Source organism: Aaosphaeria arxii (assembly GCF_010015735.1).
Source record: "Aaosphaeria arxii CBS 175.79 unplaced genomic scaffold BU24scaffold_6, whole genome shotgun sequence".
Classification (NCBI taxonomy): Eukaryota; Fungi; Ascomycota; class Dothideomycetes; order Pleosporales; genus Aaosphaeria; species Aaosphaeria arxii.
Window position 1 is genome coordinate 2,435,087 of NW_022983479.1, and position 24,517 is coordinate 2,459,603.

A 24,517-nucleotide genomic window follows, 5' to 3' on the forward strand; every position below is an offset into this window, starting at 1 on the left:
TTGGAGGAACAATTTTTCACGAATCAAGCTTCCAAGACTGGTATGAATGAAGAAAAGTATCTATATTGACGATATAGTCGGCATTTTTCTTGCTTGCGAGATAGTGCTATGGTGAGCGAGCAGCGGACCTCATAACCGCAATCAGGACTATCGAGGCGTCATCATGGGACAGTATACAACGGTTCCAGGTACCTTTGAAGTTCGAGAAATGACTTGCTAGTCACGTAAACGTTTCCAGGGGCTGTCATGTGACGGATGATGAATACCACAAGCACGTGACGTGTCCTTCATACCCAACACCACATCGGGTTGGAGACAAACCTCCATCTCAAAGTTTGTTTCATTCGCTTATATATGTCTCATGTGGTTTAGTGTATCAAAGTGTTCTTCATTACGTTCAGGTCGGTGAGAATTTCGGGCGAAAGAGATCGCACACAGACACCAGGTTAAGTAGATTGAACAATCCCAGATCGCAAAACAACATGCAAACATCTGAGGTCTGCTTCAACGATCCATTTTTCTAAACTCTAATTACGAGAAGCAGCTAGCCAAGGCGGGATGTTGTATACAGGGAGCGGAAATAGCATACGTGCAGCTTCAACAGCCATCAAGTGTTGAAAGAGATAAATGGATATTCCTCCGGTTTGCTCTTAGGTGACATAGCCCTGGTTATCGATAATGGAATATCGATATTTACCAAGGCAACTCTGTTCCATCAGGCCCAAGGAACTTTCCATGAGCGGATTCGAGAGTCGCATTCTCAATCTGTGCCACAGGAAGTTAGTGATCTCATTTCATAGCCTATGATATATTGTGTCAGGGATATGCATACCAAATTCTTCAACATATTCGTACTCTGTTCCACGGTAATGATATGCGCAGACAGATCGATGCCTTGCGCTTTCAACGCATCGAAGCCGGCCTTACCCATCTCAGTTGCAACCATTCTACAGCAGTGTCAGCGTAGCTTCAATCAAGGAGGGCATGCATGCGAACCCTGGGTGTTGCGCCCAAATCAGCACATTGTCGACCTCCAACGATAACCACTTGAAAAGGAAGTTGCCTAGTGCTTTGCTCGCCCCATAAGCGGAAAGCGGGACAATGTTGCTCATTGTTGTCAAGCTTCCGCCAGCACTGGAGATGTACACAAACTTCCCCTTAGTCTTGCTTTGCTGCAACAGTGGAGATACTGCCTTGAACAGCTCGAGCTGTCCGTATGCATTCACATCGATGTAGGTTTGAATTTCAGAGCTGTCGGCCTCGGTCAATTTTGGAGTTATGCCAGCAATACCGGCATTCGCGACGACAACGTCAATGCTGCTGATGCCGTGGTCCGACTTTAAGGATGCAATTCCACTTCTGATGGACTCAGCACTTGAGACATCAAGTTTGATGATAATGAGTTGAGATCCCGAACCCTTGGAGAGCGAATGGAGGTTTTCAGCAGACGAGGGATCGCGGACTGTGGCTATGACGGTTGTGTTGGCGCTCGCAAGGTGTACAGCCACGAGGCCCTTCCCAATGCCTAACAGACAACGATTCAGTCAAAATCATGAGGAGATTGAAAGGGAATCACTAAACATACCACGGTTCGCACCGGTAATCAAGACTGTATTCTGGGCAGACATTCTGAATAGTAGATTCAATGTGAAAAGATTTTACTTAGTGGATTTTGCGAATCAACGGCAGTACGTGAGAAAATGTTTCAGTGAATGCCTTATGTTGTAATGATAGAATCGGATATAGGAAACGATGTCTTTATACAACATTTTGTACTGTGTTCTTCAAGTTAATAGTTTCGTCCGTCGATGAATAGCGGTCAAAATAGCGGTTACCCACAATGCTTTGCATCCACCACAGAAGTTATCCATCGAAACCTCGACGGACGAAAATTCAATTAGCAGTACCATTATTGCTTCCAAACTCCGCAAGCTCATGGAATTGAATCTGAAATGTGGAGATATCGTAGCATCCAAGCTCCGCAAGAAACTCCGCTAGCGTCGAGACTAGCGGAGTTTCATCAATTGCATTCCACTTCTACGCTGTTCATTCTCTTCCAACTAGTTACCAACAATGCATCGAAACGCCGCTGATGATCAGGTTCAATCAACACATTACCAATCTTGAACTTTTGCGATAGGAGAGATGCCTCAATATGCCAAAAGCATCGCGCCACAAGTCTTGCGTAGCCTGTATACAAACTAAGCGGAAATGCGATAGAACATGGCCGCGTTGTCAGCGATGCATTGCTAGAGGTTCTGCATGTCATTACATCGGTCGGAGTGATGAGCAGCCATCAAGAAGTCATGACCCCGACTTTGACCAGCTCATATCAATCCAGGGCTCTTCGGATGAGCAGGCCCTTTGCAGCTGGGCACTACAACAATGTCCCACAGACCCAGCATCTCTGGTAGACTTGCTCCCGGATAGTACCACATTCGAATTCCCTAATCACCCTTTCAACCTCGGAAGTATGCCTAATGACAATGACCTTTTCATTCACGGCACTCAGGACATCACTATCCATCAGGCACCGAGCAATGATGAGCAAGACATCATGCAAACCACCACACCCAACGCGATGATCCGGACACGTGCAGATTTTGTTGCAAAGCGATTAAGCTCAATACCGAGGACATTTGCAGAACAAGGGCAAACGATGTTCATCCACCGAATGCAGTTCCAGCAGAACTGTCATCCAGCCTTGCAGGATGCAATGAGTGCATGCGCCCTGTATTGCATGACAAATGTGGCGAACCAGGCACTTGTGTTTCAAAACCTGGACCACAAATGTCACCAGCTGATCGCAAGTACCAATGTCGAACTCAGTTCCAAGACGGACCTCCTCGCAGCTCTGCAGGCACTCCTTCTATATCAAATGATGCGGCTGTTCAATGGCGACATCCGTCTAAGAGCCCATGCAGAGGCCGATGGGCCGATTGTAGCATTGTGGGCTAGTCAGCTCGCGACTTACATGTGCAATTCAGATCATTCGCGAATCATAGAATCAGACTCAACGACAATCAGTATGGCGACTATGGAACCAGAATCGGACTGGCAGTCCTGGCTTGTTGACGAGAGTATTCGGCGCACTGTGATCACGTCTTTCCTATTAAATGGTTTATACAACTTTCTTAAGCTGGGTTCTCATAATCCTGTGGACTTGCGTATTTACTTCACTGCACAAACCGCGCTCTGGAGTGCTCAGTCCGGTTTCAGTTGGCGTAGGGCCCGGTTAGAAAGGGAGTCACTCGAAATACGGGTTACAAACTGGCATGAGGCTATGGCAAAGGCGGAACCAAGAGACCTGGAAGAGCTCGGTTTATTGACCATGGTACTATTTTGGGGACTCGAGGGCACACAGGCCTGGTTGGGAGACGAGTTTACAGTCAAGCATGGCCTACAGGCAATATGAGACGATGCGGCACAAAAACTTTCAACGTGTGAAGCTCTTGGTTTTCCTTTGTATACAATACAAATAGCGTTTTAGGAATTTACAGTGGACTATCACAGTCCCTGTATGGGCTCGTATTGCTTGAACTCGCCAGACACGATACAAGGGGCTAAGAGCTGGAGACTGTATACTTTGAGTTACCACCGGCATTTCCCCATCCCTCAGTCGACAATGTCTGGTAATCGTGCGTCCCCAAGTTCAAGCCAAGTGCTTTCCATGCGTCAAAGTGACACTTGGTAGTAACGGTCCCACTCCCAGGACGCTTATCTTGCCTGTTGCTGATGTATTGCCAAAATGTGGATGTGCCGACAATAGACGGTTGATTCACTTGCTGATGCTTCCAGATGTCATAGACAGAGCCATCGCAGGTGACTGTGCCAACCTTTTGTCCTTGGGCCGACCCTGCACCATTGCTGGTGTACTCTTGAACGTAGTATTCGATGAGTGGGTTTTTGGTCCACCCGTAAACAGACACGAGCACGGTCCCAGATGTTGCGCTTGTAGAGCCGCTGAAGTTGATGTTTCTGTGCACAAAATTATTATGATTGTCTTTTACAACAGCACCTAACCTTGCCTTGTTGTTCCAGTTCTCCATCCCTTGCCGACCACAAAATCTCCAGCACCCGAGAACGTCACGGAGTATCCGTTGCTGGAAGGGCTAAAGTTGACATTTCCGCTTGTTTTGTAGTTTTGGTTGTAGTCTTGTCGGCGCGTGATACTGTTGGTACTGAAATCGAAATCTGGACTATCATCACCCGTGGACTTTGCGACCGGAGTCGCGAGCGAGCCTGTGACGGCTGACAGTGCGACCAATAGATGGGTAATAGTGAGCATGATTGACACGGTTCTTGACGTTATAGAGGATAGATTCGATCTTCGTAAAGCTTGGTATCTTGGTATATGCTTATGAGGATCAAGCTTTGAATTTATATGCGCCAAGGGCTAAATGACCGGGTGTATAGGCAGGTCATTCTGCATAATGTGAGCCAGATGGTTGGTAGTCCATGGTTGGTAGGTTATTGCCTTGATCAAAAAGAGACCAGGTAGCCTGGAAGCCGAATGATATCTGCCGTAGTCTATCATGCTCAAATTGCGGGGAAATTAATTTCCAGAGTGCGGGGAGCGAATGATGATGAGATTATGTTCAATAAATGCTCATAGTTTGATAATGATGTTAGTTTACAGGTCCAGGTCATGAGAACGAGGCCAGTCAGGCGCTATTCGGTTTTGCCTCGGACCGCGTATACGTAATCTTCGTTTTGTCTAGATAGGCAGACCCCTTGCGTATTTAATATCTACCCGGAACTTGTGAATCTGTTATTACCCTTCCCTGACGTGATTGATTATCCGATTCGAATTGATTCCCTTAATGGAAACGGCGGCCGGCGTGCGTCAAAGGCGCCGGAGACGTGTGCTCGATGAGGATCGGAAAAGGGCACCTCGAGCGTGAGTAGTACAATTACGTTAAAGCTCATTGATCAAACTCGTGCTGATACTTATTTTCAGATGCACTCGTTGCAAAGCGCGTAAGAGCAAATGCATAGAAACACCACATGGAGTATGCCAGAGGTGCCAACAGCAATCACTGCCATGTCACTTTGAGCGCACACGAAGCCCTCCAGCTACTATTGATCCAGACATCTTGAGTGATGGCCAAACTAGCCCTATCGCAACGTTTGAAACCGATGGACGTATGAAGCAACGATTTATTGTGCTAATGAAACTTCCATCGCTAAAATTCGAATAGCAACAGCTCCATCGCATGGCTTCATGTGGCCCCGATTCCTCTCCAAATTGCGCGAAACCTTTTCGCTTGTCCCTAGTTCCCGTCCAGAATCCGAATCTCGAGTAAATCCACAATATGTAGGTTATCAACATCGTATATTTTCAATTTGAAACACTTCAACTAATCGTTCAGAAACCTCCCACCCATCACCTTCAACCTGAGCAGGCCCGAAGACTCCAAAAGGCTGTGGATGCCTTCCCTCCACGGCCCATTGCAGATTTCCTACTTTCTGTGTGCAATGAGCATGGCACTGATGCATTTTTCTACTTCGACCAAGCCCAGATGATCAAGGATATCGAAAATTTCTATACGTCTGAAGACTCTCATTTGCGACAAGATGTCGGTTTCGTCTGCCTGGCGCACGCCGCATTCGCGTTGGGGAGTCAATGGGCCACGCTGGTTCGGCCCCAATCATCACACCCAAACCCCCTTGATAACGATGGAGACCCAGGGCGTATCTTCTACCACCAGGCTCGTTCCCTGATCCCTGAGATTATCGAGCTCAATGTAATTCGTGCAGTGCAAGCATCGTATCTGATCGGAGTCTATCTACTTCCCGCCAGCGCTATTGGGTCATCATATATTTACCTTGGGCTTGCATTGAGAAAGGCTCTCGCGCTGGACTTGCATTTGAAATCAGAAGACATTGTTGCCGACGCGACAGAAAGGGAAATACGCTGTAGACTGTGGTGGGCTATCTATTCTCTAGAAAGGCAAGACAACGGACCTTTTACAGTCTTTCACCCGATTTAACATCCGTACAGAAACACAGCGATTAAGCTGAACAGGCCTCGATCCATCGATGCATCAGCCATTACTGCAGATTTGCCGACGACTTCTCCATCTTTGGATGATCGACAGGTCTTCAACAACATCGATCATCAGATCGCAAATGCACAGTTGACCAAAATCATCGACCTTGTCGAAGAACCGATGTAAGCTATATATCAGTGCTGTTTAATGTCCTTGTTTTCGCGCAACTAATCAATCATCAACAGAGCGTCACAAAGTCTGCTTCTTCGAATCGACAGAGAACTTAAGTCATGGAAACAAGCACTACCTCCAAGTTTACGGTTACAGAACATCGACCCCAAATCTTCAAGCTATCGTGCTGCATTCCACTTGTATCTCAATTATTATTTTACATGGATATCGATGGGCAAAGTCAGCGTTGTCGCCATTGTTAGGGCGCATCTCAGGAAGCACCTCGCGCAGGACAACCAACCTATAGAACTGTCAGAGCATGCGCACTACTTATCGCAAACATGCATCAAAGCAGCCAGGAAGATTCTTCATCTTCTAGAAGACGTCCGACGCACGGGAAACCTGACACGATTTTCATTCACGGATTTCCAAGGTTGTAGCATAGCAACCACAGTAATTCTTTTGGCGGGAATACTGGAACGGGACGCTAGTTACGAGAGACTCGTAGTGTTTGGGCTGGACAGCCTGCGAAAGATGGCCGAGGGCAACGCAACCGCCACGGCTGGTGTCGGGTTTGTCGAAGCACTACAGTCCATTGCTGACGAGGCAGTGGAGAAGATGAATCAAACCGAAACGCTTCCACCTGCAACAAATTTTGGATCGCGAGAATCGGACTACAATACTTGGGCACAGTGGCTGGCGCAACAGTCCGGACAAGTGGATGAATCGGTCGATTCTCTCCATCAACGAACATTTGAAGCCGAAGAGCCGATCCAAACGCATGGTTCTGCGCTCTCGCCGGAGTCATCAACTGCGTTCACTAGGTGGGATGGAGCTACCGCCCTGCAGCAGCTTTCAGAACCAGCATATACGGCCACAATGCTCAGCGTTCAAGATCAAACCACGCCAACTCCGTTGTCTCACTTTGATGGTTCGTACTCTTCGATCCAATTTAATCAAGATCCCACGTTCCTCATGGGTCTCACTGGTATTGATATGCTGGGTTTTGATTTTCAGCCATAAGACTGCTGTGTCTCCATAGGAGATCGTCATACAAGAAAAAGAAATTCTTTCAACACACTTCTACATCCTACAACAGTGACTGAATCCGCACTGGCGCATTTGCATCCTCTGCGAGACCACTCCACCGGCTTTTGTACACTCGGCCCTCCTTCATAACGCCTTTAAGGAATTGATCAGGCTTGTCGAAAATAGTAATGTCGTCCAACGGATTTGCGGCAAGGAACAATATATCCGCCTCGAATCCTTCTTTGATTTGTCCTAAGTTATCTGCGTGTCCAAGCATTTGCGCGGGGTTCAACGTTGCACTGCGCAAAACCTCGATAGGGGCGAGAACTTTCGATCGCAAGGAGAACTCGTGCGTCTGAGCGGATCCAAGAGGGCCTATAATATTGTTAGCAGCGTGATCGTGTAGGACTGAATGGGATGTAAGCATACCCAACAAATCAGTACCAAAGCACATCTTGACGTTAGCCTCGGAAGCAATCTTGAGCGCCCTCAGCCCAGCTTCGAGTACTTGTGTGTTCTTCGACTTCTCCGACGGTGGCAGGAAACCTTCCCACTTTGGCGAGGCCATTTCGTTGTAGGTGATGAGTGTTGGAGTCAAATAGACATCGTTCTCCACCAGCAGCTTAGCTGTTTCCTTGTCGAGGAAGTTTCCATGCTCAATTCCCTTGACACCATTCTCAACGCAATGTCGAATGGCCTCGGGTGTGTAGGCATGAGCTGTCACATAGGTTCCAGCATTTTTGGCGCAACCAACCATAGCTCTGATCTCCTCCGGTGTGAACTGCAGGTGGGAGATCTTGTCGGTTGGGCTGCTAACACCTCCCGAACCCATGATCTTGATGAAGTCGCTGCCGCTGCGGATCTCCTCGCGGACGGCCTGCATGCACTCTGCGGCACCGTTGCAGACTCGGCCAAGACCATTTGTGGCACCACCACAGCAAGCGGAGTGGTCGTGCTTGTTGCGGAAATCTGCATGACCGCCGGACTGACTGAGAGCATGCCCGGCAATGAAAAGACGTGGGCCTGGGAAGACGCCGTCCTCGATCGCTTCCTTGAGTGCTGAGTGCGCGCCGCCGCAGTCGCGGATGGATGTGAAGCCGCGGTGCAACATTTGGGAGCAGACATACGGTTGTCGGAGTAGGCTCACTGATTCAGGGTTTCCGAACGCTGCAGAAAGGTTGTCGAAACCGGGAGTAGCTATCAGGTGCACATGACAATCGATGAGCCCAGGGGACAAGTAAATGCCTGTGCAGTCGACTTCCTTGAAGCCTGGTTGTGGTTTTTGGTTGCTTGTGGTAGAGGCAATCGTGGTTATCTTGCCATCTTCTACGGTGACATCGACGTTTCCGCGTATTGAACCCTTCACGACATCGACTATCGAAGCATTGCGAAGGATGTAGGAGTTCTGTGTTGGCCTGAGCCAAGGCTTGAGATCTGCCTCCGCGACCATATTGTGATAATGTGTGGATGTTGTTAGGTGTGGTTTTCAAGGAGAAGATAGGTATATTCCAACACTTGTTTCTCTGTAATAGAAGTTTTGGAAGATTGCCCAGAGAAATATCAAGAGCGGAGATAACTTGTAGATAGAGTATCAGGAACATAGCTTGCCCTAGCGTCGGCAGTCTGCCATCCAGATATGCGGGCACTTGTGCGTAGGCTAGACGGATTGCCGACACTTGTCACATTCCGATGGCAACGATCCGACGGCAATCTGCCACTTATCTTTTCCCCAGATTTCTAAACCCCAGCAATTTCCACTGCCAATTCCAAATGATAACCACCAAGGAGAAATCCAAGTGAATGGATAGGGCGGAGTCTTAGCGCAGGGTTCTTCTATCCCACACAGGATATCATAGCTCTTTATCAACCGGGTCAGCCCAGTCATGTTCGCAGTGGCCACTTAAATAAGTCCCAATGCTCCTCCTTGCATATCTATCAGGACTCTGAACGCCGCCTTCTTTGCCTCAGTATTTGCATCATACAATGTCCACGGCCATCGAGAAAACCATGTCGGACCCGAAGCATGCGCATGAGCATGAGCACGAGCACGAGCTTGATGCGGCCGGGCAACCAAAGAGTGAGGAGATAGGAGATGTCATTGGAGCCGGCTCCTACACAGCGGAAGAAGAGAAACAAGTGTTGCGCAAGATTGATCTCACCATTCTACCGTTGATGTGTCTGGTCTTCTTCATGCAAGTGTGTATAGACATTCTATTCCACCATATGCTCATTGCTGACGCATTCCAGTATCTCGACAAACAAAGTTTGAGTTATGCAGCCGTATGTTATTACCATATCCATTTTATCTACAAATCTAATAGTACCATTATAGATCTTCGGCCTCCTCAAAGACCTAAACCTAACGAGTGTACAATATTCATGGTGCTCTTCAATCTTCTATGTTGGCCAGCTTGTGAGTCTGTCCGAATTTGCACTTCGTATTTAAGATTCACGCTAACCATGCAACAGGTAGCAGAGTACCCTTTCATCTACTTGATGTCCAAACTTCCCCTTACCAAGTTCGTCGGAATAACGGTCATAATATGGGGTGTAGTTTGCATGTGTCTCGCTGCACCCCAGAATTTCGCTGGTTTCGCAGCGGTGCGATTCCTGCTTGGATTTACTGAAGGCGCGGTGTCACCCGCCTTTGTAACAATTACCTCTATCTGGTACCAGAAGAATGAGCACGCCACAAGAACTGCGTAAGTCTTCTGTAACATTCGAATGCTATCGAAAGCTAACTTGCAAAGTCTATGGGTCACCATGAATGGAGCAGCCCAGGTCATTGGTTGTCTGCTCATGTACGGAATCGGCAAGAACCCCTCACTAACGATTCAGCCATGGCGGGTTATGTTCATCGTCTGCGGTGCGCTTACAGCATTTTCTGGTGTCCTTTTCTTTTTCTTGATGCCTAACGGTCCTAAGAACGCCTGGTTCCTGAACGCTCGCGAGAAAGAGGTACTATCACTACGCATGGCGAAGGACCGAGAGGGTGGTGATAAGACCTCATTCTCCGTGAGGCAGCTTAAAGAATCATTGCTGGACGTGAAGACATGGTTCGTCTTCTCGTTTGGTGTGCTAGTGACTATGCAGTCGCCCGTTCTTACAGTAGGTTATCAACCAGGGAATGGCTTGGGTTGAATGCTGACACCTCTGCTAGTTTGCTTCGCTCGTCATCAACACTATCGGTTATGATAAGTACCAGACCATGTTGTACACTTCGCCATCAGGAGCGGCACAGATCCTGCTCTTGTGGATTGGTGTCTTCGGGTGCTGGCTATTCCCCCGCAATCGTACCGCTGTGGTCCTCGTGCTGATCATTCCACCTATCATCGGCAACGTTCTGCTGCTTAAGTTGTCAGTTGACGCTGGTTGGGGATTGATCGCTGCATCATGGCTAGCCTCCTGCATCACCGCCGTCATGTCACCACTCCTATCGCTCACAGCCTCCAACGTAAAGGGAAACACGAAAAGATCTGTGGTCAGTGCAGTGTTCTTCATCGGCTATTGCGCAGGCTGCATTGCGTCTCCTCAACTCTGGACGGAGAAGCCACGATACTTCAACGGTGTGGTTACTGCCCTCGTTACTTGGTGTCTGTTGTTTGTTGTAGTCAGTGCCTACTGGTTCGTGTGCAAGCGCGACAACATGAAAAGAGACCAGGCCGCTTCGAACGGTGGACAGAGTGACGACTTGGACCATGTTGTGTTGGACAAGAACGGCCTGCCAATTACAGATTTAACAGACAAGGAGGACTCGAACTTCAGATATAGCTGGTAAATCTTTCTTTTACTCTTCTCCAGGGCCCATTCTTGCACTTCTAGAGTGTGGTCGAATGACTCGCGGCAGAGGGAGAGTTGAGTGCGATAAATTAGTCGTCTATCTGTCTCAACTATGATAAGTAAAGAAAAATAGGCAGAAACAATGAAACCGTTAAATATTGCAATGATAAACATTCAGATATACATCTATTTGATCTTTTCATATTCAGGAAGTGCCCACTTGACCATCCATTCCGACTCAAGAACTTGCTTCGCGGTGCTGCGATCCTCAGGTCTAAATGCAAGCATTGGACGTAGCATGTCAAAAATCGCTCTCTTCTCCGGAGGACTGATCAAGGGCATCGCATATTCCTCCCTCGGCCGTTGCAGGCTATCCATGAATCGGTCATCCCAAGAGCGATAATGAGTCCGGTTGATTGGCGTGGCGTCCTCTGTAAACTTTTCTCCTCGCGCCTCCCACGCTTCCCACCACTCAGGCGGTAGGATACCAAGGGTGTCAGCCTGCTCACAGGTCATATCGTCCTCCGTAGCAAGGAGTCCTTCGAACAGCGGTCTTTGAGCAATAATAGCCCAGATGGTGCAGGCGAGACTCCAAATGTCTGACGAAAACGCGAATGGCTTGTTTGGTTCGAAGCGAGCTTCAGGTGGACGGAAGACGAGAGGGGCATGAGAGATATACCTGGTTTCTTGGGGATAAGAGAAGGATTCGCCAAAGTCCGTGAGTAGGAGTCGGGCTTCTCCAAGTTTGATCTTCTCGCTGGCTTCTCCAAGCCATATTGGCACCACACCGTGCGATGGGACACCAGGAAGAAGTGCTTCCCCATCGAAACGCACGATTGGTTCCAGCTCAGGTTCTCCGTATGTTTCATAAATCTTTTCAGGTGAGATCTGATCAAATTCAGGCTGACTTTTTAGAAGTATATTGCCAATATGAAGATCTCCATGGACAATGCCTACTGTATGAAGGAAATCTACAGCATGAATAAGTTGCGCTGCCAACGCCCGGGCAACGTCAAGATGGAACAGACGATTCCAGGAACCGTCTTTCAAATCAGCTATACTAGCTCGGGCGGGTGCTGTGGCGTAGCACGGATGATCTCCGTTGGGTCCATGGGTGGTGAAGGTATCCAGGATCGTAGGAACCATTGCCCTGCCTTGGGCACAGAGCGCGGTTTCATGTCTAGCCAAGCTATTTATGATGTCGACTTCACGGGATTTCGACTCTGCTATGCAGATTTTCAGCGCAACATATCGATCAGACCGTTCATCGCGGGCCAACCATGTAGTTGAAAAAGTGCCGTGTCCAAGCTTATGGATAACTCGGTACCGATGACGAAGTACTTCTCCAATTTTAACAGGATGGTAACCCCCTAATCGATAGTTCTCGAGCCTTTCTATCCCCTCAAGGGGTTCGTATAAAGAGTCATGTTTACGGTATTGTTTTGGGGCTGTTGAGAATAATTCTTTTCCCGTGAAGGTGCGATCCAAATGGCTGTGACGGTATGGTACCAACGTCTTGAGAAGACGTGCAGAGTGAACTTGGCAATGTAGAATACGTGAACACGGCCAGGGAAGTTTTGATATCAATGCAAAAGGAATTTCCATTTCATGGCGTTGATTGTCGCAGTAAAGACTAAACCGTTGAGATGCAGACTGATCCAGGGTTTACGCGAGACCCAACCGCGTCGTGGCTGGCCTCCTGCATCCCCACTGTCATGCCAACCTTGATAATATATGCAGAAATAACTTAGCGGACCAATGTCACAATAGCATATAATGAAAGTAGGCGGTCGAATTGGCTTCTAGATGGTTCCATCATCTCCCTGTCATCAATCGAAGTCTAATATAAGGAATGAACAGAGATGGCGGTCATGATTAGGGACGAGGGGTTTGTACGTAGAAAACCATCTTATCGATAGCGCAGCTTCAATAGAATTCGGATTTACGATGTACCTTAACTCCGGAGTCTCCACGAATAAGATCAACTATGCGTCATCAGAGTGTTTGACCTCAAGGGTACATGCATCGTTGCCTTATGGAACTACTTCTCTTCAATAACAATCCACCTGAACATGCGAATTGCTCTCAAACGACTTCCTAGGCAGCTCCCAATTTCCCCTCCATTTGCAAAACCCCAATTTCGCCCATTTCACGCCTCAGCCTCGTCAGCAGCAATGTCAAAACTCACCATCAACACGAAGTACCGCATGCCATCAGGGCATGAGATCCCCGCCCTTGGATACGGAGTATACCAGACACCAGCAGCGATAGCATCCGAGGTAGTGCAACACGCACTCTCAGTCGGATATCGCCATGTCGACTCCGCAGTTGCATACCGTAACGAGACACCATCCGTAGAGGGAATGAATGCGTCCAAAATACCACGAGAAGATCTATTTTTCACCACGAAGATTCCCCCCAAGCAGTTGAGCTACGAGGGCGCGAAACAGCATATCGCGAATACGTTTGAAATCACGGGACTGGACTACGTGGATCTTTATCTGATTCATGCGCCGTATGGTGGCAAAGAGGCGCGGATTGGTGCGTGGAAGGCGCTTGTTGAGGGCGTTGAAGCGGGGAAGATTCGATCTATCGGGGTGTCAAACTATGGTGTTCATCATCTCGATGAGCTGGAAGCGTGGATCAAGTCGACGGATGAGAAAGAGGGAGAGGGAAAGGGAGGCGTGCTGAGCGTGAATCAAGTCGAGTTGCACCCGTGGCTCGCTAGGGATGATATTGTGGAGTGGTGCAACAAGCGGGGTGTCATACTGGAGGCATACTGTCCGCTTGTACGAGCGACTAAGAGCGAAGATCCTTTATTACTGCCATTAGCGAAGAAGTATGGGAAGACGACAGCTCAGATCTTGCTACGGTGGGGTTTGCAAAAGGTGAGTTATACATTTGCACGACATAGCTTCAATCGCATACTGACAGAAGTGTTAGGGGTTCGTCATTCTCCCTAAGTCGGTCACGAAATCACGCATCGAGGAAAATGCTCAACTCTACGACTTCGAACTTTCTGATGAGGAGATGAAGCAACTACATACCGGGGTATATGAACCTTGTGCCTGGGACCCTACCGTGAGCCAAGATTAAGTTTTTGTCTAGGAATGTGAGCCTTTGTTCAAGAAAAATTTCTACTACAAATGAATAAGATCTATTGTGGCCGATATCTTTCTATGTTGACATCCATTGGAATGTGTTTCTGGTTTCAAATGCAGAAGGAAACTTGTCAAGCAGGACAAGAAATAAATCGTCGGTCGCTGCAATGTGGAAAGTGCTATGCAAGTATGCGATTTCTTTGGCATTTATGAGCGTATCCGCAAACATATATGGAGAAAGGAGTACATACCCCTTATTTATTGTTGTGCGTGGAAAACGTATCCCCCAATGACCTGTGGACCATCGCAAATGGTGGAAACGAAACATCGCACGCTTCAAAGTAGCATAATCCACTCTCGAATCCACAGTCGAATCCACACATACCAAAGCCCTAAACATAGGGAAGAGTCAAGGCACGATACTTTTCAGGACTACATTTCTACTCTTGGGGACGAGTATCCACCAAGGAAAGATCTAGAACGATGCGCGCACGAACCCGGGGTGGGATTGCCACTTCATTTATAGTCGGAAAACTCACGAGATCGCAACTAGACGCTCGCGACTCTCGGGCCGGCCGGAGGGCGGATTATGCGATGCTCAAAGCGCAATTCTAGCTTTGGGATATCGATAGTGCATCACGGATATTCCGGTCCCACGTGCTTGAAAGGAGCTTGGGATTCGAGTATTGATGCCTGACGAGAGGGAGAAAATGGGTTTCATTTTGAATAGATGACCAGTAGGGACGGGGAAGAAATGCTTTGAAATTTGCTTTCTGTGAGTGGCATTGGATAATTAGATCGTCATATTACGATACACCTTCGGGAGTGCCGGATATCAGTAGACATCGTGATATAGCAAGGACGAGCTGGTTAAATGTATCAGTTCCAAACCACTTACAGCATCAGGCACACTGTTGAAAGAAGCTCAAGCCTGTGTACATTTACCATCAGCATTTCATCAGGGGCAATGCTTTTCGAAAATTTAAAAATCTGATCTATCAATAGAGCTTGATTCCCAGTTGCCACAGCTATGGAAAAACAGAGTATGCAGTACAAGAAAGCATAGAATCAGCCAAGGATTTGCAAAGCGGGGAAAGGGGAAGAATATTGAGCACAGAATGGAGAACCCCTTCCCCTTGAATCTGTTAACATCTTACGTGGTCACCTTGCTTGGGGTACATGTTGAGAGTGGGTCAGAGTGACGCATATGTGCATGTGTACGAGCGTGTGGACGAGAGAGCACTTTGTGTTCGTTCGGTAAGTGGTTACTATTCTTACAATGGTCCGAACCTCGTGAGTAACAGAAATACTTTTGGTGTCATAGCGGAAGGGGACCCGACCTTGAAGGGCCGATCTCGGGTAGCTCACCAGACCCAGCCATCGAGAGTCAAGACAGAGAGAAAGGTCATAACATACCACCGCTGTTGAAATTTGTTCCATATGGTAGCCATCGATCCATGAATCTAGAGAATCCAGACACAATATTCTAGGAACAGGTACGTACCAAGTGACTAATAGCAGGTACCATTACTCGACGCAAGGGGGGATGTTCTAACTTCTTCCACAGTCCCGTCTCCCGCAAGACCCTTCGAAACCTTCCCCGTAGTTTGGATCCACAATACACGTAATAGGAAATCTTCATCTTTCCACTATTCTGATTCGTCACTTGGGTCTGGACCTTTTTTCCCACTTTAGCCCTCTGACCTCATTTTCGACCTTCGTCGCGTTTTCGCCGAGGCCGTCTATTTTTTTCTACATACACTGTTCCTGGCGTGCCTGGCAAGGGTACATACATATACCGAAGTGGGCTCCGTTGCAACACATACCTAATCTCCATAATTCCTAATAAAATCGCATCAACATCCCCTTGGATTCCCCTCTTCAATCCTCTCAATTCAGATTCCGCAATCATCCGCCTGTGGCGATATAGAATAAATTTTCGTACCTTATTTTTTAGCATACAGGTTAGTCAATCTCACAGTTAACACTCGCAATACATTTATCACATCTTATAATACTAATTCTCAACTTTCAGCATACTTTTCTTCTTTTCAGCATACCATAATGACACACTCAACTGAACCCATCGATCCGGGACCCTCCTCCCACGAACTCGAGGATTGGCCTCCTCAGTTCGAAACAGATGCGCAAAACACCGCCACGAACACTCCCGATTACCAACGAAGCGCAACCCCAGTATCCCCCGAAAGACACGGTAGACCTAGAGTCCGATTCGATAGTCGAGCAGCGGCAGCACCACCTCCTACGTCCACCGAACGACCCGCCGCAGCAGCTCCGGAACAACAGCGCTCCCCGCCAGGGCTCAAGAAACCAAGGCCTGTGTTGTCCAGAAACCCCAACTCGTCGAGCTCAGTGGTCTCTGAGGCTTTCTCAGACGAGTCTATGAGCGCAGAGAAAGCCAAGTCGGCTGCAGATGCTGCTCGGCGCGCCCAGGCAATGGCCATCGAGGCGTGGAATGAATCTACAACTACCCACGCACAATCACAAGACGCAACGAGGCGGTGGTCATCTGGGTCGGAGGCATTCACCGATCCGGATTTCGCGGAGCGCGGTTATACGAGCGACTACACTCGACTTCAGGATTTGGAAGCAGGTCAGCAGAGAGAGGGAGAACCACAAGGGGGTTTCAATGCCGAGGCAGCAAATTTGCTCCGCGCTCACACACAAATTCTACACAACAAATCTACTGCGGCAGAGGGTAAGTCTTTGTCTCTTTATCTAGTTCTCAAGTTTGCTCTGGTTGCCTATTGCGCCTGTTTCGAAGTGCATGCGAGCATTGAGTTCTGTAAATCGCTAGATTTCACGACTGACAAGACGTAGCTGCGGCGAACTCCTCGGAGAATGATCTCCTCGAAGATGGATATACTGCTTCTGGGAATCCCAGGGGTGGAGTGTTCTATCATATTCTACAAGCGTACAGGACTCCTGCGTATGATCCCACTCAATCATATAAAGTCGAGACGCCCGAAACTCCCGGAACTCCCAGGACACCAGGAACACCGCAAGGGGGACGCCGCAAGAAGTGGTACGACCAACCAGAGAAGGATGCACAATCCCAAGAGACTCTTGCTCGACTGATTGGAGCATCAACGAAACTTGCAAACCCCAACGACAGTAAACCTGCACCAACGGGTACGCCTGAAATGAGGAAACGCAAGCACAAGAGGAACTCGAGTGGTCGCTTCATGTCCATGGTAGGCCTCTCCCAGGAACATGAGGCTAAGATTACGGTCCACGTCGCCGATATTCTTCAGCGTCAGAAATATCTGATAAAGATGTGTAAAGCACTTATGTTGTTCGGCGCACCCACTCACCGCTTGGAAGAGTATCTGACCATGGCGGCGAAAGTTTTGGAAATAGACAGCCAGTTTCTGTACATCCCAGGCTGCATGATTATTTCCTTCGGCGATGTCCTCACTCATACGACTGAGGTCAAGATCGTGCGGACAGTCCAAGGCGTTAACTTGGGCAAACTGAAGGATATCCATCAAATCTACAAGGAGGTGCTACATGATGTGATCAGCTTGGAGGAGTCTCTGACGAGGCTCGACACCATCATCAACGCCAAAGATAGCTATCCAACTTGGCTTTGTGTGTTGATGTACGGTCTTGCAAGTACAGCAGTCTCCGTGTTCTTTAAGGCGCGCTTCATCGACATGCCGGTGATCTTCTGTCTCGGCACCCTCCTGGGCGTTCTGCAGCTCTACATCGCGCCCCTTTCAAAAACTTACAGCACCGTCTTCGAGGTCAGCGCTGCTATCTTGATAACTTTCATTTCTCGTGCACTCGCAAGTCTACGAGGCGGCAATCTTTTCTGCTTTTCTGCCTTGACACAGAGTGGCATTGCGATGATTCTTCCCGGATGGCTTGTTCTATCCTCTTCTCTCGAGCTACAGTCCAAGGCAATAGTGCCTGGATCTATTCGTATGGTCTTCGCCATCATCTACTCACTCTTTTTAGGATACGGTATCACAGTCGGAACTGCACTCTACGGTGCAATCGTGCGTTAACCCAAAATTATAGGTTAAGCTAAATGCTGACCCATTGCCAGGACAAAAACGCTACAATGCAGACAGAATGCGCTGCTCCCCTAAGCCCATATTGGAACTTCCTTTTCGTTCCTCTCTACATCTTCTTCGTCACATTCACAGTACAGGCCAAATTGAAGCAAATGCCAGTCATGATCCGTAAGTCCTTACTTTCCCCATCGCCCCTCTGTCTACCACCTATTCTAACCTTCAACGCACACAGTAATTGCAACAGCCGGCTACACCGTAAACTTCTTCAGCTCAAAGCGCTTCTCCGCCTCCGCACCCATCGCCTACACATTTGGCGCCTTCGCCGTCGGCGTGCTCGCAAACCTGTACAGTCGACTCCGCCACGGCGTCGCGGCCGCCGTCCTCCTCCCAGCCGTCTACGTCCAAGTCCCCGGCTCCCTCGCCTCGAGCGGCGCCATCACCAGCGGATTGCAGACCGCGACCCTCCTCACGGATCCTTCGGGAACAGTAAGTACATTGAACAAAGTGAATATTCACCATACCAAAGCGAACACGATGATTCGCAGCATCAGACCATGTAAAACTATATGTAACAGGGCGTTCGACCTTTAGACGACCCCTTTGCCCGACTCGTCTCGCCGAAAGCTTCAAGATGCATGGAGTCATTTCGTCTGTCACGTTCGCGGCGCTTCTACGAAGCTATCCCCCCAAACCTATGTCTCCCTCCACGTCTCTGTAGTCAAGACGTGTGTAGATAGGCCCAAACCCACACTCGCACACCGCTCATGGCGTTCTTGATGACCTCCCCCGACTTCTGCTAATATCCTCCACAGCCTGCCGACACGACCGCCCTGAATGGAATCGTAAGTCTCATATCCCCAGTCGTCCATTCGCACCTTTCGCCTCCCGCTAACATAATTCAAAGGTCTTCAACGTCGCAGCCAGTATGATCCAAATAGCAATAGGAATCACCGTCGGCCTCTTCATGTCGGCACTAGTCGTCTATCCGATGGGCAAGCGAAGGAGTGGACTATGGACTCTATAAAAGGAGTCATGTCTTATATCCTCGCCTAATCGGTTCATAACCCATTCATATTTTTACTCTGGTAATAGGAGTGAAATGATGGAAATGACGTTGATTACGGTTATAAAAGTTAAATAGACAACCAAGGAGGCGACCTAGAATATTAATAGATCTTTGGGATTCAATCCAGTGCAAATGATACTGAACACCTTGCTTCCAAACTTTCTCATGCGACTCTAGGACATCTTATACCGTGAAATTGCCTCATCGATTCTTGTCGGCCAGCTGGTAGCCATGTGAATCTGTGTGACCATTTCCCCAAGGCCATGGAAGAACACTTTGTGAGTGGCTTCAAGTTCCTACTACTGACAAGACTTCGATCTCTTGAAAGGGCGTAGTGGCCGTCGTATACTCGTCAAAGACCTGTTTGCTGACAACACCAGGTTCCAATCCAACGAACTCTCCCTTAGTCGAATCAAGCCTTACTAGACCCCCCAACGGAATCGTCAAAATGGGGTCTGTATGCCCAACATCGACATTCAACAACACCGGCCCTTGAAACCCGCTGACATCAAGCACTCCACCCAACACCTTCTCGAACTCTTCCTGCACCCCTTCCAAATTCGCCCCTACCAACCTCCCGAACACCACACCCTTCACCTGCTCAAACACACCCATATTGGCCAATTGAACAAGCTGTTCCCGCGTCTTCTGTATCGGCGCCGGCGACCCCATAACCGCACCAAACGACGACTCGAGCAAAAGAATCGCGCCCTTCAACGGCGGAAAATACTTGCTTCCTGCCAGACTCAGAAAAGCCGTCAACACGCCTCCCAAAATCGGCCCCGTCGCACTACCCTCGCGGAACCATTTCCAAGTCGGTGACGCGATGAGACTTCGCGGGATCTCAGCCGCCTTGTCTGCGCCTGTTATGAAGGCTGAAAGCTCTGGAGCCCATTGCTCGGAGCGCGGGAATGCGCCGATGGGAGTGTTGGCGCTGCTGGAGAGGACGTGGAGGAAGTGGGAAGTCGTGAAGTCTATTGGCTTCGGGAACTCTGCTAATTCTAGTAACGCGGTTGGGCCGTAGAAGGTTCGCAATTGAGCCTGTGAATACAGTGCGCCGTGGAGATTGGTGATGTCGGAGTAGCCACAGAATATCTTTGGATTGGCGCGAATCAGGTCGTAATCTAGGTGCTGCAATAGTTCACTAGAAGTGTTTCCGCCTGAGGTGCAAATTATGGCTTTGATGTGCGGACTGCTGAATGCTTGGTGTAGCTCGTTGCAGCGTTGTGCGATCTGGGTTGCGTGGTCTTCAGATAGAGGGCTGGTGAATATAACTTCCACGCGGAAACCAAGCGTTTCGATATATTTTGTTGCGCGTTCGAGTGCGGACGGCCAGATGTCATTGAGTCTTCCGGAGGGTGACACAAATGCAATAGTGTCTCCTTGCTGAAGCGCCTGTGGGGTTGTAGCCTCTTCCATTGTGTAAGGCTGTATTACTGTTTGATCACTTTGCATATCTCAAGTCACTTTCAGAGATTCATAGTTAGCTCAAACACACCTCGCGCGGCTTGGAGAATCGCATACATTCAGGACCCCACACACGGTCGTATTGTCGATCAGGATCACTCACGATAAATCGAATCACAGATGGTGGCCTGAACATGCTGACAAGCAGGCAAAGAGACATGCGTGCATTCTTCGATTGAGCCTTGGCCAGGCAGATGCGGGGGCTGACCATATATGTAGTGGCACCTATCCAGGAGTTGCACTCATAATTTCTGATCTTACTTCAACTTTTTGTGGTTCGTAAGGCAATGTCGAACGGATAAATTTCAATGTGTACCATTAACAGTATCGATACGGCACATTTAACCGAACCAGACACATCTCTCGTACTACAGTGCTGTAATCGAGGACAGCCCTGGAATCTTTGTTGAATCTATTCTGACGATGAAAAGACGGGTTTGGGTTGAATAATTGGTGTTGATGGTCTGGATGGCGCCCAAATTGGTAAAGAGAATCTCGCCGAATCAAGCAAGATATCAGAAAGTGCTATCAAACCATCTGGTCGAGTCTTAACAATATCTGAGCCCAAAAAGAACATACGCTCTAGCTGCCGCTATAATCCATCATGCTTGGATCAAATTGAACCCGCGCTGGTGCTCGTCTGCGGCTGGTTCTCTAAGAAACCTCGAATTCCTGCGATATATTGCAAAGAGTGAGATTTTCACTTGATGATTATCGTATATGCGCATTTGCAAGGAGCGGTCGAGATCATGGGAGTATGAACAATGCATGATCACGGAGTTCAGGAATAGCAAGGCTGACAGGTACACATTGAGCAAATTACCGGGGGCGATATCGGGCCTCCCGTCTCTTCAACGATCACTTGTAGTTATTCTCTGCTTACTCTCTCTCTGCCTGCAATCACCATCAATATCCATCAAGTCAATACCTGCCTAAAAAGATCTATCGTAGGTGTCCGCATGAACATCGCGGTCTGGAGATGTAAACGATAAGATTATCGCTCTTACTGAATGTGTTCACATACGTCCGATACTAGCGCTACTATTATATATCCTCAGATGATGCAATGCATCGTCAACTATCAATAACGCAACTGATGAAACAATAGATATGGCAACCTGCCTAAGTGAGTGAAATCAAAAGACCCTTTGATCTCCAGAGATCCCACGGTCGTCGGCAGGCCTGACTTCGGACCTTGGCCAAAGCGTGTTTTAGGAAAGTAGTGAGTATCTGCCCTGGCTGATCGATTTCTGGGCACTTTCGGACTCTTGGCACCAGGAACATTGACCTTCCGTTTCGGGCGCTTAAAAATATGGTTTAGGGGTGTCCAATGATGAGCAGCATAGTGAAGGAGGATATTTTTGCGATTACGGTTTGGTGAGGATGGGGGCGCGACGGTGATACTGGACTATCGCAAAGTGGAAGGAGGGGCGTAGAGCACAATCACCATGCCGGTTGAAAGGCATTCATATATAAGGGTTGTATGGTTTCCCTGCTCTTATTTCTGCACGCTCACTTCAAATTAATCATTTGAGCGGCATACTCCCTGTCGGGTTATCCAAGTTACACTCTTTTTGCAATATGCGCTCCGTTCTCTTTGGCCTCTTGGCCTTGTCTGTCAGTGCTCATCCCTCGAGGCCAACCTTGTTCAAGAGAGCCATCGACATCAGTGCGTTCCGTCCCAAAGTGGAATCTACCTACACCAATGCGACTGTTGTGGAATCGATCCCTACCGTCGAGCGCGCTGTGAAACGTGCCGATGCATCTGACACGGCCACTGAGCTTGTCAAGAAGACTGTTCCTGGAGCGACTTTCCGTCTTGCTAAGGAATATGTTGGCAACAACGGAATTGCGCATTTCTACTTCAAGCAGACTGCCAATGGAATTGATATTGACAATGCCGACTTCAATGTTAACGTAAGTCGCTACCTTTATTGAAAGAGCTTTCCATCCCTCCAACCGATAACACATACCTCGTTATGTACTACTTCAATTCACTTTAACCCTGCATCACATGACCAGAGACTGATCGAAGTAGATTGGGCGCAATGGCGAGATCTTCTCCTTCGGAAACTCTTTCTTTGAGGGCGATGTGCCTCCTGCTTCTAGCTTGAGCAAGCGTGACACCGTGGATGCATTGACAGCTTTGAAAGGAGCTGTCAACGTGCTTCAGCTACCGGTTAATGCCGAGAGCGCAAAGCCAGAAGAGACGGATAAGAATACTTTCTCTATCAAGGGCGCCGAGGGCGCGGTCAGTGATCCAGAGGCCCGATTGGTCTACTTCCAGACTGGAGGCGCTCTCGCCTTGACCTGGCGAGTGGAGACCGATATCCTCAGCAACTGGCTCTTGACTTATGTTGATGCAAAGAGCGGTGATCAAGTGCACTCTGTGATTGATTACTCGGCTGACGCTACTTATGAGGTTTAGTAAGTTTGTCCTTACTCGATTTCCTGGTCCTGCCACTAATATCATCAAAGCCCATGGGGAATTAACGATCCCACTGAAGGATCGCGTGTAGTCGTGACAGATCCTTGGAATGACGAAGCAAGTGAATTCGGATTCCACAGCACTGGAAGTGAATCCTTCAAGACTACCAGGGGAAACAACGGCATTGCCCATAACAACCCAAGCGGCGAGCTACTCTACGTCAACGACAAGTATCTGACTGCCTACCGACCGGAAAGCCCGGATTTGAAGTTTGAATACCCTTACTCCCTCAACGAGAGTGACTGGCTCAAATACGCAAACGCCTCTATCACCCAGCTCTTCTACACTGCCAACGTGTACCACGATCTTTTGCACAAGCTCGGCTTCGATGAGAAAGCCGGAAACTTCGAAATCAACAACAATGGAGCTGGCGGACTCGGAAACGACTTCGTACTGTTGAACGCCCAGGATGGATCCGGCGTCAACAACGCCAACTTCGCTACCCCAGTTGAGGGCCAAATCGCAAGAATGCGAATGTACATCTGGGACAAGACGACTCCAAACCGCGACTGCAGTTTCGAGGCCGGCGTCGTTATCCACGAGTACACCCACGGTCTCTCAAACCGTCTCACTGGAGGACCTCAGAACTCGGGCTGTCTCAGTATCTTGGAGGCCGGCGGTATGGGCGAGGGCTGGAGTGATTTCTACGCCACGGCCATCCGCCTGAAGCCCGGAGACACACGCAAGACCAACTACGCCATGGGAGCTTGGGTTAACGGCAACGCGGCGGGTATCCGAACCTACCTCTACTCGACCGACCTTACCGTCAACCCTCACAAGTACTCTGATGTGGACAGCCTCACCCGAGTCCATGCCATTGGCACTGTGTGGGCCACCACCTTGTATGAGGTGCTGTGGAATTTGATCGATAAGCATGGCAAGAACGACGCCGATCTCCCCGAGTTCGATGCCAACGGTGTGCCAACTGACGGCAAATACCTCGCCATGAAGTTGGTCTTGGACGGATTGGCTCTCCAGCCCTGCAACCCAACCTTTGTGACCGCCCGAGATGCTATCATCGACGCTGACAAGGCCTTGACTGGTGGTGACAATGCTTGCGAACTCTGGAAAGGATTCGCGAAGCGCGGATTGGGTGATGGTGCTAAGTACGATCTCAACAAGAGGACTGAGAGCTTCGACCTCCCAGAAGGAGTGTGCTAAATGTTGAAATTTACAACCAGGGTCAGGTCGAGATCCAAAACTCAGATTGACAGGACAAATGGAGGGAGATACCAGAGAGAGACAGGGAGAGCATCGCATCGATCTAACTGCATTCGGAAATAATTGTTCCAATACCACGTTCTCAATTCCAAGCAGTTCCACGTGTGATGTCTTGAACATAAATTTTGACACGTGCAATGTTGTTATGACCTCATCAATCC

At 48.7% G+C, this 24,517-nt stretch overlaps 11 protein-coding genes across 11 annotated transcripts; 6 read left to right on the forward strand and 5 right to left on the reverse strand.

Moving 5' to 3' along the window:
- Positions 1-678: 678 nt before the first annotated feature.
- BU24DRAFT_494307 (aflatoxin biosynthesis ketoreductase nor-1) lies at positions 679-1,628 on the reverse strand (the record flags this gene model as incomplete). Its single annotated transcript, XM_033534036.1, has 4 exons — positions 679-765; positions 833-947; positions 997-1,525; positions 1,586-1,628. The coding sequence occupies 4 exons, from the start codon at positions 1,626-1,628 to the stop codon at positions 694-696; spliced, it is 759 nt and encodes a 252-aa protein (XP_033382273.1). The 3' UTR covers positions 679-693.
- Positions 1,629-2,068: 440 nt separating this feature from the next.
- On the forward strand, positions 2,069-3,907 carry BU24DRAFT_424953 (uncharacterized protein). The gene has a single exon (XM_033528623.1). The coding sequence runs from the start codon at positions 2,156-2,158 to the stop codon at positions 3,413-3,415; it is 1,260 nt and encodes a 419-aa protein (XP_033382274.1). The 5' UTR covers positions 2,069-2,155; the 3' UTR covers positions 3,416-3,907.
- Positions 3,398-4,627, reverse strand: BU24DRAFT_424954 (glycoside hydrolase family 11 protein). Its single transcript, XM_033528624.1, has 2 exons — positions 4,029-4,627; positions 3,398-3,978 (listed from the first exon to the last, which is right to left on the reverse strand). The coding sequence occupies exons 1-2, from the start codon at positions 4,286-4,288 to the stop codon at positions 3,564-3,566; spliced, it is 675 nt and encodes a 224-aa protein (XP_033382275.1). The 5' UTR covers positions 4,289-4,627; the 3' UTR covers positions 3,398-3,563.
- Positions 4,628-4,823: 196 nt separating this feature from the next.
- BU24DRAFT_483775 (uncharacterized protein) lies at positions 4,824-7,221 on the forward strand (the record flags this gene model as incomplete). The annotated part of the gene is made up of 6 exons (XM_033533294.1): positions 4,824-4,900; positions 4,961-5,145; positions 5,202-5,317; positions 5,373-5,975; positions 6,021-6,175; positions 6,239-7,221. The coding sequence occupies 6 exons, from the start codon at positions 4,824-4,826 to the stop codon at positions 7,185-7,187; spliced, it is 2,085 nt and encodes a 694-aa protein (XP_033382276.1). The 3' UTR covers positions 7,188-7,221.
- A 33-nt stretch (positions 7,222-7,254) lies between these two features.
- Positions 7,255-8,643, reverse strand: BU24DRAFT_494311 (amidohydrolase; the record flags this gene model as incomplete). Its single annotated transcript, XM_033534037.1, has 2 exons — positions 7,255-7,568; positions 7,623-8,643. 2 exons carry the CDS (start codon positions 8,641-8,643, stop codon positions 7,255-7,257), a joined length of 1,335 nt encoding a protein of 444 aa, XP_033382277.1.
- A 373-nt stretch (positions 8,644-9,016) lies between these two features.
- Positions 9,017-11,316, forward strand: BU24DRAFT_483783 (major facilitator superfamily transporter). The gene is made up of 6 exons (XM_033533295.1): positions 9,017-9,389; positions 9,441-9,473; positions 9,526-9,606; positions 9,663-9,895; positions 9,944-10,301; positions 10,354-11,316. Exons 1-6 carry the CDS (start codon positions 9,177-9,179, stop codon positions 10,969-10,971), a joined length of 1,536 nt encoding a protein of 511 aa, XP_033382278.1. The 5' UTR covers positions 9,017-9,176; the 3' UTR covers positions 10,972-11,316.
- On the reverse strand, positions 10,997-12,595 carry BU24DRAFT_424956 (kinase-like protein). The gene has a single exon (XM_033528625.1). It carries the CDS (start codon positions 12,576-12,578, stop codon positions 11,160-11,162), a length of 1,419 nt encoding a protein of 472 aa, XP_033382279.1. The 5' UTR covers positions 12,579-12,595; the 3' UTR covers positions 10,997-11,159.
- Positions 12,596-13,147: 552 nt separating this feature from the next.
- Positions 13,148-14,069, forward strand: BU24DRAFT_351065 (aldo-keto reductase-like protein; the record flags this gene model as incomplete). Its single annotated transcript, XM_033523668.1, has 2 exons — positions 13,148-13,861; positions 13,917-14,069. 2 exons carry the CDS (start codon positions 13,148-13,150, stop codon positions 14,067-14,069), a joined length of 867 nt encoding a protein of 288 aa, XP_033382280.1.
- A 2,069-nt stretch (positions 14,070-16,138) lies between these two features.
- On the forward strand, positions 16,139-19,138 carry BU24DRAFT_442818 (DUF1212-domain-containing protein; the record flags this gene model as incomplete). Its single annotated transcript, XM_033530551.1, has 5 exons — positions 16,139-16,793; positions 16,952-18,096; positions 18,147-18,282; positions 18,347-18,670; positions 19,035-19,138. The coding sequence occupies 5 exons, from the start codon at positions 16,139-16,141 to the stop codon at positions 19,136-19,138; spliced, it is 2,364 nt and encodes a 787-aa protein (XP_033382281.1).
- A 97-nt stretch (positions 19,139-19,235) lies between these two features.
- On the reverse strand, positions 19,236-20,813 carry BU24DRAFT_424958 (peptidase S66, LD-carboxypeptidase A). The gene is made up of 2 exons (XM_033528626.1): positions 20,705-20,813; positions 19,236-20,646 (listed from the first exon to the last, which is right to left on the reverse strand). Exon 2 carries the CDS (start codon positions 20,597-20,599, stop codon positions 19,469-19,471), a length of 1,131 nt encoding a protein of 376 aa, XP_033382282.1. The 5' UTR covers positions 20,600-20,646; positions 20,705-20,813; the 3' UTR covers positions 19,236-19,468.
- Positions 20,814-22,228: 1,415 nt separating this feature from the next.
- Positions 22,229-24,296, forward strand: BU24DRAFT_442819 (extracellular metallo proteinase 2; the record flags this gene model as incomplete). The annotated part of the gene is made up of 3 exons (XM_033530552.1): positions 22,229-22,564; positions 22,686-23,074; positions 23,126-24,296. The coding sequence occupies 3 exons, from the start codon at positions 22,229-22,231 to the stop codon at positions 24,294-24,296; spliced, it is 1,896 nt and encodes a 631-aa protein (XP_033382283.1).
- Between the last annotated feature and the right edge of the window lie 221 nt (positions 24,297-24,517).